General features: G+C 54.2%; 7 protein-coding genes across 7 annotated transcripts; 5 read left to right on the top strand and 2 right to left on the bottom strand.

Moving 5' to 3' along the window:
- The first annotated feature begins 97 nt into the window (after positions 1-97).
- Positions 98-1,832, top strand: BAUCODRAFT_467173 (uncharacterized protein). Its single transcript, XM_007678202.1, has one exon. The coding sequence runs from the start codon at positions 462-464 to the stop codon at positions 1,740-1,742; it is 1,281 nt and encodes a 426-aa protein (XP_007676392.1). The 5' UTR covers positions 98-461; the 3' UTR covers positions 1,743-1,832.
- An 89-nt stretch (positions 1,833-1,921) lies between these two features.
- Positions 1,922-3,143, bottom strand: BAUCODRAFT_24043 (uncharacterized protein; the record flags this gene model as incomplete). The annotated part of the gene is made up of 4 exons (XM_007677789.1): positions 1,922-2,225; positions 2,246-2,450; positions 2,610-2,971; positions 3,025-3,143. The coding sequence occupies 4 exons, from the start codon at positions 3,141-3,143 to the stop codon at positions 1,922-1,924; spliced, it is 990 nt and encodes a 329-aa protein (XP_007675979.1).
- A 67-nt stretch (positions 3,144-3,210) lies between these two features.
- On the bottom strand, positions 3,211-3,828 carry BAUCODRAFT_147862 (uncharacterized protein; the record flags this gene model as incomplete). The annotated part of the gene is made up of 4 exons (XM_007678201.1): positions 3,211-3,307; positions 3,366-3,480; positions 3,552-3,744; positions 3,820-3,828. The coding sequence occupies 4 exons, from the start codon at positions 3,826-3,828 to the stop codon at positions 3,211-3,213; spliced, it is 414 nt and encodes a 137-aa protein (XP_007676391.1).
- Positions 3,829-4,096: 268 nt separating this feature from the next.
- On the top strand, positions 4,097-5,975 carry BAUCODRAFT_33570 (uncharacterized protein). The gene has a single exon (XM_007677846.1). The coding sequence runs from the start codon at positions 4,504-4,506 to the stop codon at positions 5,827-5,829; it is 1,326 nt and encodes a 441-aa protein (XP_007676036.1). The 5' UTR covers positions 4,097-4,503; the 3' UTR covers positions 5,830-5,975.
- A 46-nt stretch (positions 5,976-6,021) lies between these two features.
- Positions 6,022-7,492, top strand: BAUCODRAFT_33569 (uncharacterized protein). Its single transcript, XM_007677845.1, has 4 exons — positions 6,022-6,301; positions 6,360-6,640; positions 6,700-7,171; positions 7,221-7,492. Exons 1-4 carry the CDS (start codon positions 6,077-6,079, stop codon positions 7,293-7,295), a joined length of 1,053 nt encoding a protein of 350 aa, XP_007676035.1. The 5' UTR covers positions 6,022-6,076; the 3' UTR covers positions 7,296-7,492.
- Positions 7,493-8,640: 1,148 nt separating this feature from the next.
- BAUCODRAFT_156427 (uncharacterized protein) lies at positions 8,641-11,083 on the top strand (the record flags this gene model as incomplete). The annotated part of the gene is made up of 4 exons (XM_007678200.1): positions 8,641-8,952; positions 9,012-9,089; positions 9,140-9,313; positions 9,380-11,083. The coding sequence occupies exons 1-4, from the start codon at positions 8,866-8,868 to the stop codon at positions 11,081-11,083; spliced, it is 2,043 nt and encodes a 680-aa protein (XP_007676390.1). The 5' UTR covers positions 8,641-8,865.
- A 691-nt stretch (positions 11,084-11,774) lies between these two features.
- On the top strand, positions 11,775-14,199 carry BAUCODRAFT_467102 (uncharacterized protein). The gene is made up of 2 exons (XM_007678199.1): positions 11,775-12,349; positions 12,410-14,199. The coding sequence occupies exons 1-2, from the start codon at positions 12,053-12,055 to the stop codon at positions 13,931-13,933; spliced, it is 1,821 nt and encodes a 606-aa protein (XP_007676389.1). The 5' UTR covers positions 11,775-12,052; the 3' UTR covers positions 13,934-14,199.
- Positions 14,200-14,372: the final 173 nt, after the last annotated feature.

The following is a 14,372-nucleotide window of genomic DNA, read 5'->3' as shown; positions in this document are numbered from 1 at the left end:
GCACACTGTTCACACTGTTAACACTGATGCTATCGTGGAAGCCGACGAGGGTCTCTACGCTGTCGATTTAGTGATTGTAGATCATGCTACCTGCTAAGCGGAATTCGGGTTCGCCCTTCAGGTTACAGACGGTGGCACACGTTGATTAAAGCGATCCATGCAAGACAGGCTGCCGTGTAACCAAGTGTACACTCATACCGTGTTGGGAGTCTGTTGTGGCCGTTGTACCATCCGCGGAAAGCCGTAGAATGTCCGGTCATACCTGGCTGAGACGATCATACCATGCCCGGCCACAAACGCTTATGGCCGTGTTGGTTGCCATTGCTTGTCTGCTGATGACCATGGCCGTGTGACTGCTGCTCTGCCTTACCTTGCCGTTTCTCCGCGGGCCAAGGATCACAGATCCGGAAGGTACTTATATCCCATCCTTCCAGCTCTTGCTTACTCCCAGCAACTACACAATGTCATGCGCGAATTTCCTCGTCAAAGCCCACCGGTTTCCAGCCCAGCACATCCGTGAGTACAGCGGTGGCCTCAGGAGCCGCGATGAGGACATTATCTACCTGGAGGCGAAGCAGTATATCCCTCGAAACAATTTGGAAGCGCACGAGAGCGATCTTACCATCCTTGCAGCACATGCTATCGGCTTTCCCAAGGAGCTCTACGAACCTTTGTGGGATGACATGCTCAAGCAGTGGAACTACTCTAGCCTCCGAATACGCTCGATTTGGATAGCGGACGCCAGCAATCAGGGCGCGAGTAGCGCTCTAAACGAGGCTATCCAAGGCGACGACCCAAGCTTCTTCGACCATCCACGTGACCTCCTTCACATGATTAACACTCTTCGGGAGCATTTTCCACCGCCATTGGTAGGGGTAGGGCATTCCTCCGGCGCGACCGCTTTGATCCAACTGACGCTACTGCATCCTCGTCTGCTCTCCTCCCTTGTGCTCTTCGACCCCATCATCGGACACGGCTCGGCGACGGAGTTTGCTACCATGTTTTACCGCAATACTCTACGGCCCGACCTTTGGTCCTCTCGCAGTGACTGTGAGCAGTACTTCCGGTCACTTTGGCGGACATGGGACCCTAGGGTGTACCAGCTATTCCTGCAACATAACCTCCACGAAACACCAACCTTGCTACATCCAGAGCCTGGGAAGGTGACTCTGCGGACGACGAAAGCGCAAGAGGCCTGGATGTACGGGCGCAGTTGTTTCGGCCTTATAAACCAGTATGGCGATTTGACTGCACCAGAGATGCGAACATTGTATCCGGATCTGAATGAGACAGTTCGAATTTCCTATCCGTTCTATAGGCCGGAGGATGTGCACATCTGGCAGCAGCTTCCGCATGTTCGTCCAAGCATACTCTACGTCTTCCCGTCCTCCGGGCCGTCTGCGGATACAGCGCAGAGAGAGGCTAAGATCGATCGCACTGGCATCGGGACAGGTGGTAGCGGCGGCAAGGCTCATGATCGAGTCCGAAGCGTAGTCGTCGACGATGCAGGACACCTGCTACCATTCGAGAAGCCGGCGAAGTGTGCAGCGGTTACGGCCCAGTGGCTGCAGCAGGATTTGACAGCGTGGCGAGAGCGCAGCGAGTATGCAAAGCAGCATCGTGATGAGAAAAGCACCGATCAGCTCGCTTTGAGTGAGATATGGATACGCCAAGCTGAGGCCTTCTACAAGAGGGCTAAGGCGAGCGCTCAAGCTACGCAGAAGCTGAAGGCTAAGCTGTGATCATGACTAGAGCTCCTGATGCGCGTTGAGCGCCATTAACAACCTGTTCAGCTAGAAAGTCCAGATCTCCCAAATGCAGCGTTGTATGCTGCCCGGTCCACTTCGCCGTCCCAAGAGTCGTCACGACCACAAACGTCATTTGTTGCAGCCTGACAAACTTCTAAGGTGATAACGTCGATCTAGGCGAGAAACGTCGTGGTCTCCTTCTGCTTGACGTTGTAGCCTTGCCTGCCCGTGCGGCCGATGATCTCATTGGCGACGCTTCTTGTCTTCTCCGGCGAGATATGGTCTCGTGTAATTGCAAACTTCCGGTCTTCTGCCCATTGTTCCGAAAAGAAGGCGCCGGCAAGTACGACTCCGCCGTCGCCGTCTCCACGGGCCGAAACGTCTGCGGTAAGGACGACATAGAGGTGCGGTCTTGTAGGCATAACCGCAGCGTCGGTGCTGTGGGTACTACGGGTACTAGCTTCTTTGGACGGATCGCTCATGATGTAATATGTTACTTGATTCGATGTGTCTGCCTTGTCGAAGAAGCCACATCTTGGAAGTCTTCTGGTTCGTGTAGGCACACGTAGACATGGCGTCGGTCGTGGTTACTGCCGTCGGCATCCGTTGGAAATCCATAGTCACTCAGTACCTCGCGATCGCAAGAGTTCTGTTTGTGCAGATAAGACGAACCTGGCCGTTCACTATGGTCGCTGCCATAGGCTTCCACGCAGAGTTTCGTAGTCACTCGAAAGCTGTGACACGATTGTGCCAAATATTAGACTATTGAAGTACCGTAGTCACTCGTCATCCTGGTCCAAAAGGACGCTCAACCCGTTGGCCGGCTCCTAGGGTCTCTGCTGCTGTCGACCTGCATCCTACCACTTTGGGTCGGCTGCGCTTCTGTTGGCGCGGGTCTGACTCGCTCCAATGCTTTGACGTAGTACTCCCGTGCCTGCGCGGCATGTCTGTCGTATTCGTCCATTTGCTGGGTAACCCGAAGGGCAACGTCGACCTCTAAAGGCGCTAGCGCTTGCTTGACCCGCTGGTTCGAAGCTGGGACATTCGTTACAGTGGGTAGACAAGGGTCGCTTGCACCGTCGGCAAATGGTGTGTTTAAGTTCGTAATGAAGCTGCTGTAGTCCGGTGGTGCGGGTTCGCTGTTCTCGTCCGTTTCGTCGGCATCACTGCCACCACTCCTCATTGCTTCAAGCTCGTTACGGGCTTCTTTTAGAAGGCTTGCTCTGGCGGTCGGTCAGCGCTGCGATCTATGTCTGGGCTGAGAGATGGCACAAACCGAGCACTCTGCTGCTGCTTTTCAAGATTGGTGATGATGACCTTCAGTCTCTCTTCTCGATTCGCCGGCTGTGGCAAGTTTTGCAGGTCGCATATTGGCCGGAAGATATGGTTCTGCATTGTAGCTCTCCCGCAAGACGCGCCAATGCAGGCTGCAAGTGTAGTAAACCGCTCCCGGTAACTGTACTCACGTATCCAACCGTAAGGTCAGGACTAAGAGGGTAATGTAGGCGGCCACGCTGAGGCTGGTGAGCACAATGACGACGTTGCCGCTAGTACGAAAGCTGCGGCAAGTCAGAATATATGGAGGTTGGGTGGCTCGGAGCCTGCCCCGGGACGTACCGTTTCCTGCTCAAACCATCATCTCCAACTTCGCTGAAGAATTGCCGGTTGCCTTGCGCGCGTCTATAGGCGCTGACAGCAAGTACGCCAGCGCCGTAACAAGCGAAGAGGGCTCCTATCCAGGATTGGTCAGTCTCAGTATACGTTCCGGCGGACGCGGGACACGACCGACAACGTGACACCTACCGATGCTGTAGAACTCGCTGGTGAAGATCTTCAACACAACCAATGCGAAGCTAAACTGGCCAAGCGAGGTACGAATATAGGCGCCTTCGAAGGTGCGTTGGGCTGCACGGATTTCGGTAAGCTCTTGTGGCGACAGGACCACAGAGTGAGCACGGTGATTGCGGAGCTGGTATCTAGTCGAAGCTCGTCTTGTCTGGAATGCATTAGTGTCGATCTACAGGGTACGACTATCGTCGGAAGCGGCAAGTGAAACAGAAAAAAGGCGTACGTCAAACATCGTTGCATTCACGGCTCGTTGCGCCGGTGTCTACAGCATGATAATCTCAGGAGCTGTCAAGACTCGATATCGTCTGTTGCCGCGAGATCAACACTAGTAGATAGCAAGGGTCGGGTAGAAGCAAGAGTTGTTGGATGATGTTGTACTCGTTTGCGCCAAGCCTTGCGTGCTGATGAGCAATCGCAATCACAGCAATCTTCAACTTTCTGTAATATGCTCGCTATCTTCTGTATTCCTACTTTACTTCTACATTAGTACACTAGTGCACCTCTTGAAGCGGTCTGACATTGAGACTGATAGCTTCTAGACAGCCCGTAACGTACCATATTCTGCAGGTTCCGTGCGTCCTGCATACCCCTACCCCTACCCCCCTTGACACCCGCCTGCCCCGCCAGCGACGGCGTTTGCCCCCTGCCCACATTCCTTCTCTTCCATCTCCTCTGACTCTGCCAGCACTTTCCTCTACTGTTGCTCACACTTACAAAGCTCTCATACATACACCCTCTGACGTACCCTACGACGTTCACCGTCACTGTAAAAGCAGGCTTACTGAAGGCCGGGCTGCTGGGCCGGTGGCTTCCCAAGCCTCTCTGTGTACCTTACACGCGAACACTATGTGCATGGAGTAGCTTGGCAAATGTACTAAGCTCTTTCGTGCGCACGACAAGGCCGACAATGGCAATGGCACATGCTGACGCCGGCCCCGGCTTCACATCTGTCAACAAGCCAGCATCACCTGCACCTGTCCCAACCTCCACCGGCACGAAGCGTAAGCGGGACACACAGGTAAAGTTCTACTCTGTACGTGTGGGCAAGGAGCCAGGTATCTACCATTCATGGACCGAGTGCTTGGAGCAAGTGAAAGGCTACCCGAAAGCCCTGTTCAAAAGCTTCACGTCCTTGACCGAGGCGCAGCACTTCCTGAACGGCGATATTGGCGGTGGCAGTGGTGTGGGCCTAGGCAATTCGAGCTCGCCGCAGAAGTTCTACGGTGTACAGTGCGGCAGGGTGCCGGGCGTATATACGAACTGGCAGGATGTGCTGGATCAGATTCGAGGGTGGAAGGGACCGAAGCACAAAGGCTTCAAGACTCGGATAGAAGCTGAGCTGTTCGTCCGAGAGGGCCAGCAATATCAGCAGCAACATCAGCAGACCAATGTCGAAGGAGACGGTGCCGTCGAAAGCATCGAGACAGCTGAGCCTAGCAGGAAGAAGGCCCGCAAAGCCGACCCTGTCAAGCAGGAGGACGGTCCGCCAGATCCGCCAGTTCAGGATGCCGTCGAGTACAAGGCTGGTGAGGCGCCTTTGAACGGTGCAGAAGATGACTTCGACACCACCATCGTCCTTGATCAGTCCAGCGGCTCTCTTCGCTACAAGACAGCCGACGAACGGGATCGCGTCAAGTACCAGGCTGTCCGCCCAGTGCATAATGCACCCGTCCGTATCTACACCGATGGCTCATCTCTCTCCAACGGCCAAGCGAGCGCCATAGGTGGCGTTGGTGTCTACTTCGGGCCTCAGGACAAGCGAAACATTTCCGAAGGCTTGACTGGCTCACGACAAACCAACCAACGTGCAGAGCTTACTGCCATCCAGCGAGCGCTTGATGTGGCGCCCAAGGATAGGCGTGTCGTCATCCTGTCCGACTCAAACTACGCCATTAAGTGCGTCACGGAGTGGTTCGTGAAGTGGAGGGCTAACGGGTGGGTAAATGCGAGTGGGAAGGCGGTGGAGAACCGCGATCTTATACAGAAGGTGATTGACAACCTTGAAGAGAGGTACAAGATGAACCAGCATCGCAACGTGGACTTTGCGGAGGAGGATGATGCGGTGGAAGACGATGGCAAGCCGCCCGGTCCTTGGGAGAGAGGGTTGGCGGGCGTCAAGTTCGTGTGGGTGAAGGGGCATGCGAAGGACGCTGGGAACAATGCGGCAGATAACCTGGCCACCGCCGGTGCGAGGGAGGCAAGAGAGCTGCTGAACGGCGATAATCATTTCTGAAGCGTATGCTAAGAGGAGACTCATGGGTCTGGTATGTGACGACAGAAGACGGTATTGAGATTACAGCGAGGCGCTGCGCTTCATCTGCTGCATTTTGTAGCGAATGTAGCTCCCCAAAGATATACTCCGTCCTTTATGAGTCTAACACTTCTCGCTCCTTCCTTCATCGCTTCTCACAGCTGGAGCAAGCATGCCGATCCGTCTGAAACCCCACTTTCTACCCACTTTCACCTACCCGCAGGGCCCGATGTTGGCCGCATCTTCCACGTACTACGAGCACTCCATGTCTGCTGTATCATTCATCTTACGAACACAACGAGCTCTGCGAGTGTCACCCGGCCAAATTTTGTTACAAGCTCACAGGCATCATCTATCTATCAAACCTTCACCTTCCCGGACTTCGGCTACAATGGCGAACATTCACACGCCGATTCCGAATCTGAAGCTGAACGATGGCAATAGTATTCCTATGGTGACGTCTCTTTCAAGCACACACTCGATCAAGTAGCTTCTTATTGACTTCGTCTCAGCTCGGCTACGGTACCGGCACAGCGTGGTACAAGTCCGGCGATGAGTCCAAGATTGATCAAGCATGCATAGACAGCGTCAAGCTTGCTCTGAAATTGAACTACTACCACCAGGACGGTGCTGAGGTCTACAAGACCGAGACTGAACTGGGCACGGCCATCAAGCAGTCTGGCGTACCAAGGGAGAAGCTGTTCGTTACCACCAAGGTGATCACTAACATCAGTGATATCCCAAGTGCGCTGAAGGCGAGCTTGAAGAAGCTGCAACTGAGCTACGTTGATCTGTACGTGCTAGGCAACTCACCGTGATCCTAGCATTAAACCTCGCTGAACTTTTTTGAAGCTACCTTATCCATTCCCCGTTCTTCAGCGAAAGCAAAGAAGAGCACCAACAGAAATGGCGCGACATGGAGTCCCTCAAAGCCCAAGGCCTCGCCAAATCCATCGGCGTTAGCAACTACCTACCTGAACACCTCGAATGGATCTTGGAATCGTGCAACACGCCCCCTGCTGTCAATCAGATCGAATTCCATCCTTACCTGCAACGGACGGATTTAATCAAATACAACAAATCGAAGGGTATTGCCACCGAAGCTTATGGGCCTTTGTCTCCGATTACGAAGGGTCAGGGCGGACCGGTTGATGATGTTCTGGCGAGCCTCGCGAAGAAGTACGCTGTTAATCCTTCTGAGATTCTGTTGAGATGGTGTATTGATCAGGATATCGTGCCAATCACAACGTCGGGGAAGGAGCAGAGGCTGAGTGATTATTTGCGGGCCATGACTTTCAAGTTGACGCCGAAGGAGATACAAATGGTACGATGACCTCGTGTTTGTGTGCATGGTCCAGGCTAACAATGAGTAGATCAATGAGGAAGGGAGCAAGAAGCATTTCCGAGGCTTCTGGACGCACAAGTTTGCGGACAATGATAGGAGATGAAGCTTCGTTTGTCCTCACCGTCGGCGAGTCCGATTGCAGTACTAGCGTCATGTAAGCTAGAGTAAGCACGTGGCTGGTGCAGGTCCACACAGCCGCCCGCTGGGAGCTGATAAAAGACCGTTCTGGTCATTCTGCCTAGACGTACCGAAGCCACTTTGGATGGCATTTTGCAAGCGGAGTATACATGTCAATGCAACAACAAGATTCTGCTGCCACACAGCCGATACCAAGTGCAAGCGGGCACAAGGGCTGTGGTTTAGCACTACGAGCGTCATGTGTCAGGCGCCCTCGTTAACAGTGCGTTCGAGCTGATGGAGCGCTGATCGAGGTGGATAGTGGTAGGTACATGGGCCTGTCACAGCCGGTATCGGTTGTGTCATTCGTTTGAGTGGTTTTCCCCAGCGTCAAAGCAACGTCTCCCACTCCAGCTCTGGCCGCTGAGCATGACGTCGCCGTCAAGCGTGATGCCAACGGTTCAAAGCTGAGAGCATGGCATGGAGATTATTCGACTTCAGCAGGTCCATTGATATCTCACGTGCGCGCCTTAGGCACCCTATCGTATTGCACTCGAGTGTCAACGACACATACTCAATCGTAACGTGATGTAATGTGGTCAGTGTCTCAGCGCGATACTGTAGCCACGCGCTTGACTGCTCCAAGTCCATGTGGCTAGGCGCCTCCACGTAAACGTCTAGCTGAAGGCGGGAGAAGCTTGCACCGTACAGCACTGCGATTGAGGCTGGTTTGAGCACGGCAAGAAAGCGGATGACGCTGCTAAAGTCCAAGTTTCCGACGCGCGTGGACGATCTTGGCGGCGTTGTATGCATGCGCTTCGAGCGCAGACTAGAATTCTGCGTTGAGCTGGTGTGAAGCTGCAATGAACGTTGGATTCGCTACCAGCCACTGTGAAGCGAAGACTTCATTCCTTCCGAACTTGAACCCGACACGGGTATGGGATTTCAGAACGTGCTTGTGGATAACCATGCGGAGTTCAAGAGGAAGCTCGAGGAATCGAGACCGGCCTGCCATCTTCGGCGTCTCGCACGCTGTAGAGGTGGCCATAGTCTTGAAAAAGGCTAAAATGGCCGTTGTGTTCTAGCTGAGGGGTGGTTGTTGGGCGGTATCTGATCCGATGCTGAAGGCTGAGCACCAGTCGTGGCGTGTGTCTTGTGTACGACGTGACTCATGGAAGGTGACGTTCAGCAGCAAAATCGAATGGAAAAGAGAGATTGATAATGAATGTTGTGTGAGCCTCATGTCGGGCCGCACACGTGCGACTTACTCCTGCCTTCCGCTTTTCCTGTGAAAGAAGGCACCTCCTTCCCCCTTTGACCACTAACGCCACTTCTTGCGCTCATCTTCATTCCCTAACCCAACTTCGCGCTCTTCCCTTCACGCAAACGAAATCCAACATCTGCAGAATCTTCTACCACTTAAGGGTGTGCGTTGATCTCTGTCCATTTTGGCGGCTTCTAATTCAGTGCTTCTCGTCCGCGCTTGTTTGCTTCCCCAATACATCGTCTCGCACCGTCCATTTGCAGGCCCAACATCCCGGCACGTATTCAATGACATGGAGTATACAGGGTCGCCAGTGAAGCGGAAGCCGCTCGCCGCACCTTTCGACGTCTATGAGGATGTTGGCAGTGAGGAGAACCAGGTTCGTTTATCTTCCGCCAGTCGCAAACACACACGCTCGCTCGCTGACCGCACATGGAGACACTCTTAAAGCGCACAACTGGCGCCGTGCCCTTGCCGCTGGCCACGACGCGGTCAATAAATGTCATCTCGCCCAAGGTAGTTTGCAGTAGGTAACAAATTGAAAGGAACCGCTGACCGTTCGGCAGAAGCCGAAGATGGACCACAATCCGGTTGATGACTTGCTCGCGAAGTTGACCGAACACCAAGCTGTTTTGCGCCGGAAGGAGGATGTGCAAGCCGAAAATGTTGATGACGGCGACTCATCAGCCGCTACAGATCCGTATGCGGGAACGCCACCCTTGACGGGTGACGGTCGTCCGGTACGTTGTTCTGAAGCAGGCTAAGCGAGAAGTGATCTAAACCGCTGACCGCTTGACGTTCTGTAGGATGCTGCAGAGGTGCTTCGCCTAAAGAAAGAGCTCGCCTCGGCGCAAGAGCGCATGGCTCAGATGGATTTGCAGCTTTCCAGAGACCGTCGCAGCCGGTTCACGCAATCAGACTTCGATCAGAGCCTCATTGCCAGACACACGGTCGAGGAGGCCATCGGCTCGCCATTTCCAGCGGCGCAGCATCTTGCCATGAGCATGACTTCGTACCCTCAGCTGGCGCCGCTACCGCAGCGTGGCTGTGGAGGTGACGGTGCGATCATCGAGCAGCCAATGCCCATGATGCCAAGAGCTCGCTCCAGACCAGGCTACACGCCACCACTCACTCCTTTCGGGTTTGTCAGTCACCCAGGCTTCGCTCAGCAGCCACCATCTCTTTCGCTTGAAGCTGGACGTCAGCCGCGGCAATATGGCGGGCTTAGCCGCAGAAGCAATCTTTCACCGGTTGCGGCCGAGTATCACCAGCAGGGCTGGGGAGCGCCCGCGTCATCCACGCAGGTGAACTATATGAGCACTGCAGAGCCGCTTAACTACCGCCGTTTGCTAGACCGTGACATGAGCTGCAACTGGCGGTACATTGTTGACAAGATCGTGTGCAACAATGACCAGCAGGCTTCCATCTTTCTCCAGCAGAAGCTCAAGGTCGGCACATCGGACCAGAAATTAGAGATCGTACAGGCTATCATCGACCAGGCGTATCCACTAATGGTAAACCGCTTCGGCAACTTCCTTGTGCAGCGCTGCTTCGAGCATGGTACGCCAGAGCAAGTCATGTTAATCGCTCAAGCTATCCGCGGCAACACACTCAACCTCAGTATGGACGCTTTCGGGTGCCATGTCGTCCAGAAAGCTTTCGACTGTGTTCCCGAAGAGTACAAAGCAATCATGGTCCACGAGCTGCTTCGCCGCATTCCGGAGACCGTGATCCATCGCTACGCTTGCCACGTTTGGCAGAAACTTTTCGAGCTCCGCTGGAGTGACTCGCCGCCGCAGATTATGCGTTACGTTAATGAGGCGTTACGTGGCATGTGGCACGAGGTTGCACTAGGTGAGACTGGCAGCCTTGTCGTACAGAACATCTTCGAGAACTGTCTTGAGGAAGACAAGCGTCCATGCATCAACGAAGTCTTGGCGAGCATTGACGTCGTCGCTCACGGCCAGTTCGGCAATTGGTGCATCCAGCACCTTTGCGATCACGGTTCGATTCCAGACCGCACGCGTGCCGTTGACCATGTGCTTCGGTTCGCCATCGAGTACAGCATGGATCAGTTCGCCTCGAAGGTCGTAGAGAAGTGCCTGAAGGTTGGCGGCACTGACTTCCTTGACCGCTACCTCGACCGCGTATGCGAGGCTCATCTTGAGCGCCCCCGTATGCCCCTCATCGACATCGCCGGTGACCAGTTTGGCAACTACCTCGTCCAATACATTCTCACTCAAGCCGACTCCCAACGCCGTGAGGTTGTCGCCGCTCACATACGCAAGCACATGGTATCCCTCCGTGGCTCCAAGTACGGCTCTCGGGTCGCCATGCTTTGCTGCAATCCCGCCTACGCCACGCGCCCAGGTCCGGCTAACAGTCTTCCACCCAGTCGGAGCAACAGCCGCTATGGCAATGATTACTTCGGGGCCCCTGAGCTTAGTCGTACCTACTCTGGCGAGCGTCAGTATGGCGGCGGGCGCACCAATTACGCCGGCTACCGCTAATTCCTCCACGCATACCGCGTGTTCATCAAGTGCCTCTACACAGGTTAGGTGATGTGATGATAAGCTATCATCGATGTCACCGCCGTTTCCATGGATTTAGCTCACTTACCACGCAACACCTCTTGTCAACGATATGAGATTACTAACTCGGCGCCCTTGCTATGTTCTACGCCGACGTAGTATATATATCGGCCTTCTGTACGCTGTCTACGCGATAGCTACGCTTGGAATGTACGCCGGATGATTGGATGGTGCCTGCATCAATCTTTCAGAGCAGCGAGATTGCTGGCAAGCTTGCGACTATCAGCGGCATCTTCTATGTGGCGATCTCTTCGTAACGTTTCTTGTTGCGGGTTCTAATGGTTTCGGAGGGAAATGGTAGATTCTCGTTCACCAGCTCGATGGGAAGTGCGCGGAGCCCGAAGGGAAGGTCACACTAATTGTAGTGCGTAGTCCTTTAGCTGTATTCTAGGCACTGTATGCATACGTTTTGCTTGATAAAACACCACTACCACCTGCTTCGACGAACGGGCGAACAGCGCGTGGAGATGTGGTAAGAACAATGATGGGATGGCGGAGTCGCGAGGTAATACGACCATGCTGTTTCCGGATGTGTGCCTGCCCCGAGCGCCTACGCCACAAAGTACTGTACGAGACGCGCCAATTGTTTCTCGAAACATGTGTATGTATCTGTTGGAATCGGCGTCCCTCACCATGCAACCACCTTCATGCCACGGCACTGTACTATTGCATTGCACTACTGAACGAGATATCTGCTGATTGTTCTTCCCATATGACTGATTTGAGGACTTCCGTGCCCTTTACGCACTGTCCAACTATGACCTTCTGAGTCCAGAAGCCGCAATGTATAGAGGATCTGGTGACGATCGGTGAGCGGGAATTTGTGTGTCAAGCGTGCTGCATGGTCTGCGTCAACACCTAATATTTTCTCAAGCCCTGTACCGTTCTATGATTCTCCAAAGACCGGGCTTCGGCCTTCCTTTGGACCAATTGCCACCATGGAACAGGGACGATTCCAACCACGAGCGCTTTCCCCATGCAATTGCTGATTTCTTCGCTACGCGTGGTGTCACGATTCGTGAGCAGCGAATGCTTGACTTCATCAACCAAATCACCGATAAGCCTTCCTGGTGGGAGAAGATTCACAACGAGGACATAGTGGCAAGATGGCGGAGCGAAGCCTGTGGTAACCGGGAGCAACAGTATACGTCTGAAGGTCACCTTAGCGTTGCATGCTTCGACTATGTGCGTTGGACTTGAGATCCAATAAACCGGGATTTGCTAGGCTAACTTTAGGTCGCGTAGTGCTTACAAGAGCTTCGAGACAAAGCGAGCTATCAAGAGAAGCGTGACCTTGTCCATGTACTGGATGTTGGTGCAACTATCGTGAAAGCAGACGTTGACCCTTTCGATCCACTTCGTGCAGCCTTGCAGAAAGCGGTGGCTCCATTAGAGACCGTCCCGGACCGCTTGAAGGACTGGCACCCTGGGTCCGACCATCAAGTGCTTGATCTTCTCCATCCCTCGCTATTCCCACTGACTTACGGCTTGTCGCGAGTCTGGAAGACCGGTATCGTGCCGCTCGAAAGCGCCGAACAGTATATCGGTCTAGGCGAGGTCTGTCCCGTACCTTCAGCACTCGAAGGTGGGGTAGCCATAGAGAGAACGATATCGTGGGACAATGCTGGGTCACTTGCACCATGGGGTCGCTATCAGTGGCTCCCCTCGGAAGTCCATCTTGACGGTACCGGCAAGGCGAGCATCACGAGCTATATTAATAATCTTCATTACGCCCGCCACCCAGATCTGTATACGGTGCTTGAGCGAGCTGTGGAGAAGGCGGTGCCGCTTTGGGAAGACTGTTTGTCGCTGTTCACAGACCGCTTGCGAATACACGTTGAGGAATGTGGCTATCCAGACTTTATCGCGCCCGAGGAGGCCATGCATGCCGTCAATTCCGACGGCGAGGACGAGGACGAAGGTCTGGACGAGAGGGAACGAGAGTGGGCAGTGACTGATCGGCTGCATGACTGGATCCAGGAGAATGCGGACCATGCTCAGATAATCCATCCTTCTCCCAAGCATCCGTACGTTTCCTTCGAGCAGCGCCTCAGGGACGCTGGTCGACAACGTCTGGAGCTTCACAAGGACTTTCCCGATGGCTTGCAGATCATCTTTAAGCTGGCAAACATTCACCTCACACCCGACAACGCTGTATACAGTGGCAGTAGATGGCATGTGGAGGGTGCGCTCAACGAGCACATAGCCGCCACTGCACTCTTCTACTACGACAGCCAAAACATCACCGACAACTACCTTGATTTTCGCCAACAGGTAGACGCTGCAGAACTGGCTGGAGTGCCAGTGCAGAATGAATGGGAGGCTGCGGTAAGAATTTGGGGAGTCCAACAGGAGGGGCCTGCTCTTCAGCAGCTCGGCAAGGTACTAACACGACCGGGGCGCTGGCTAGCATTCCCGAACGTGCTACAGCATCGAGTCGGTCAGTTTGGCCTACAAGATACGTCAAAGCCAGGACACCGCAAGATTCTGGCGATGTTTCTGGTTGACCCTCACATCAAGATACTGTCGACTGCGAACGTGCCCCCTCAGCGGCGCGACTGGTGGGCGGAGGAAGTCAGGAAGATTGAACCGCTTGCTTCCCTACCTGTGGAGCTGTTCGATCGTATCGTCAATGTGGTTGATGACTTCCCGGTGAGTTGGGAGAAGGCGTGCGAGACACGGGAGGCACTGATGGCGGAGCGTGGTAGGATTGCTGATGAGTTGGATAATGTGTTGGCTGAGGACACATTCAACTTCTGCGAGCACTGATGAGCAAGGCCTCCAACAGACCCAAATGTTTGGCCCTTTCACGATGGGTGTGTCAGAGTTCGATGGCACTCCGTTCTGGGGAATCCGGAAGCATAGGACACCTCCGCATTTGGTTCCCCAGCCCTGTCGATCATGCCCCGCGAAGATGGAGCATGTCAACAGACTTTAGCCGATCTCACGATCTCCGCCTCCCCATCTTTACTTCTGACCTGTGTTTCAGTGTTGCCGAGCGTGCATAGCAGCAGTACGTACAGCAAGGCTGCCGAAAGTGCGTCTCCGCTTCGCACGCGGTGGTAAAGCCTTTGCTTCGACCGTCCTCAATTGACGGCATGCGGGAGTATGAACGCTCATCATGCAAATCTTCTTGGCGTACACAAATCATGGACGTCCACTCCTGGACATCATGCGGGACAAGCTTCCGGAATCACGGACTGTGCAT

Source organism: Baudoinia panamericana (genome assembly GCF_000338955.1).
Source record: "Baudoinia panamericana UAMH 10762 unplaced genomic scaffold BAUCOscaffold_6, whole genome shotgun sequence".
NCBI lineage: Eukaryota > Fungi > Ascomycota > Dothideomycetes > Mycosphaerellales > Teratosphaeriaceae > Baudoinia > Baudoinia panamericana.
Note: the sequence above shows the minus strand (reverse complement) of the source record. Positions and strands in the feature narration are given on the sequence as shown.

Excerpts from the sequence above, each read along its gene's own strand:
- BAUCODRAFT_33569 (XM_007677845.1), top strand. The coding sequence starts at position 6,077 with ATGTTGGCCGCATCTTCCACGTACTACGAGCACTCCATGTCTGCTGTA. Across the intron at positions 6,641-6,699 it reads CAACTGAGCTACGTTGATCT|CTACCTTATCCATTCCCCGT; the intron begins GTACGTGCTAGG and ends ACTTTTTTGAAG. Across the intron at positions 7,172-7,220 it reads CGCCGAAGGAGATACAAATG|ATCAATGAGGAAGGGAGCAA; the intron begins GTACGATGACCT and ends AACAATGAGTAG.
- BAUCODRAFT_467173 (XM_007678202.1), top strand. The coding sequence starts at position 462 with ATGTCATGCGCGAATTTCCTCGTCAAAGCCCACCGGTTTCCAGCCCAG.
- BAUCODRAFT_467102 (XM_007678199.1), top strand. The coding sequence starts at position 12,053 with ATGATTCTCCAAAGACCGGGCTTCGGCCTTCCTTTGGACCAATTGCCA. Across the intron at positions 12,350-12,409 it reads GCGTTGCATGCTTCGACTAT|TGCTTACAAGAGCTTCGAGA; the intron begins GTGCGTTGGACT and ends TAGGTCGCGTAG.
- BAUCODRAFT_33570 (XM_007677846.1), top strand. The coding sequence starts at position 4,504 with ATGGCAATGGCACATGCTGACGCCGGCCCCGGCTTCACATCTGTCAAC.